The sequence below is a fragment of the Chiloscyllium plagiosum genome, unplaced genomic scaffold (assembly GCF_004010195.1).
Source record: "Chiloscyllium plagiosum isolate BGI_BamShark_2017 unplaced genomic scaffold, ASM401019v2 scaf_32921, whole genome shotgun sequence".
In the NCBI taxonomy this organism is placed as follows: domain Eukaryota; kingdom Metazoa; phylum Chordata; class Chondrichthyes; order Orectolobiformes; family Hemiscylliidae; genus Chiloscyllium; species Chiloscyllium plagiosum.
In genome coordinates, this window is record NW_025183904.1 from 1,361 (window position 1) to 2,698 (window position 1,338).

General features: G+C 49.5%; 1 protein-coding gene across 1 annotated transcript; it reads left to right on the forward strand.

Moving 5' to 3' along the window:
- Positions 1–248: 248 nt before the first annotated feature.
- On the forward strand, positions 249–1,137 carry LOC122545501 (ABC-type oligopeptide transporter ABCB9-like; the record flags this gene model as incomplete). Its single annotated transcript, XM_043684501.1, has 2 exons — positions 249–530; positions 943–1,137. Coding segments are annotated over 2 exons (477 nt in total), but the record flags the coding sequence as incomplete, so codon positions are not given.
- Positions 1,138–1,338: the final 201 nt, after the last annotated feature.

Here is a 1,338-nt window from a genome sequence, read left to right on the forward strand (position 1 = left end):
TATACAGTTCCAGCATCATCTCCCTGCACTTAAAGCCAGTACCTCAGTTAATAAAGGTAAGTCTATCACTTTACCAACTGCCTCAGTGGGGGATATGCACATCAATTTCCATCTGTCCATCCCAAAATACACACAATATCGGTGTGTACCATATTGACTACACTCAATACGTCCTTCTCGAGATGTGTGATGCTTTGAGCTGTGTTGAATGATGTTCCTTCATTGCCCACTCTCAGTCTGTTGGTGAGTACTGAGTACAGGTCTCACTATCCTGCCTGGTCCTCTCACTCCGACAGCATTCTACAACCACACTGGAGTCTGTCTCTCTCCTGGTGATTCTGAACAAAACTCTTGTGTTTTTGCTCCTCAGTTGGGTGTCGTGGGACAGGAGCCTGTGCTGTTTGCACTCTCTGTCAGGGACAATATCTGCTATGGCCTCCACAACGTTCCGATGTCATCGGTCACTGCAGCAGCTCAGAAGGCCAATGCCCATGAATTCATCGAGGGACTGGAGCATGGCTACAGCACAGGTATCATCAGAAACCATACTCGACACCCAGCCAGACTGGGAGTGAGGGCAGGATGATCAGGAGGGACAGTCAGGGACTGTAATTGAGTGTGACAGTGAGGGACTCTGTTACTGAGGGTGAGTGTCACTGAGTGTGATATTGAGGGCCTCCATTCTCGAGGGTGAGCGTGAGCGACTGTAATTGAGTGTGACTGTGAGGGACTTTGTTACCGAGGGTGACTGACTGACTGGGCTTTGGGAGTTGCTCCCACCGATCTCTGTGGAGGGCTACACCAGTGGGGAGCTCAGCTCCATCTCCGAGAGAAGCCACATGAGAAGCTGCTCAGGTCACTGAGCTGCCCCCACTGTATGGAGAAGGGGAAATGGATCAATACGATGTGAGCATCACTGAAATATTCCACTTTCCCGTTCAGATGTTGGAGAGGCAGGAGGACAGCTTTCTGGTGGAGAGAAACAGAGAATAGCCATTGCTCGCGCTCTCATCCGGCAACCTCAAATCCTCATCCTCGACGAAGCAACCAGCTCCCTCGATGTGGAGAGTGAGCATACGGTGAGTGAGCAGCCTCAGGTTTCACAGAAAATCTTATTACAGAGCGTTATTACACTGTGTTAGGGTGTAGATTGATAGGGGTTATTACTGGTGTAACAGACCTTTATTACACTGTGTTGGGGTGTAGATTGATAAGAAAAGCGCAGCAGGTCAGGCAGCATCCAAGGAACAGGAGAATCGATGTTTCGGGCATAAGCCCTTCTTCAGTAATGAGGAAAGTGTGTTCAGCAGGCTAAGATAAAAGATAGGGAGGAGGGAC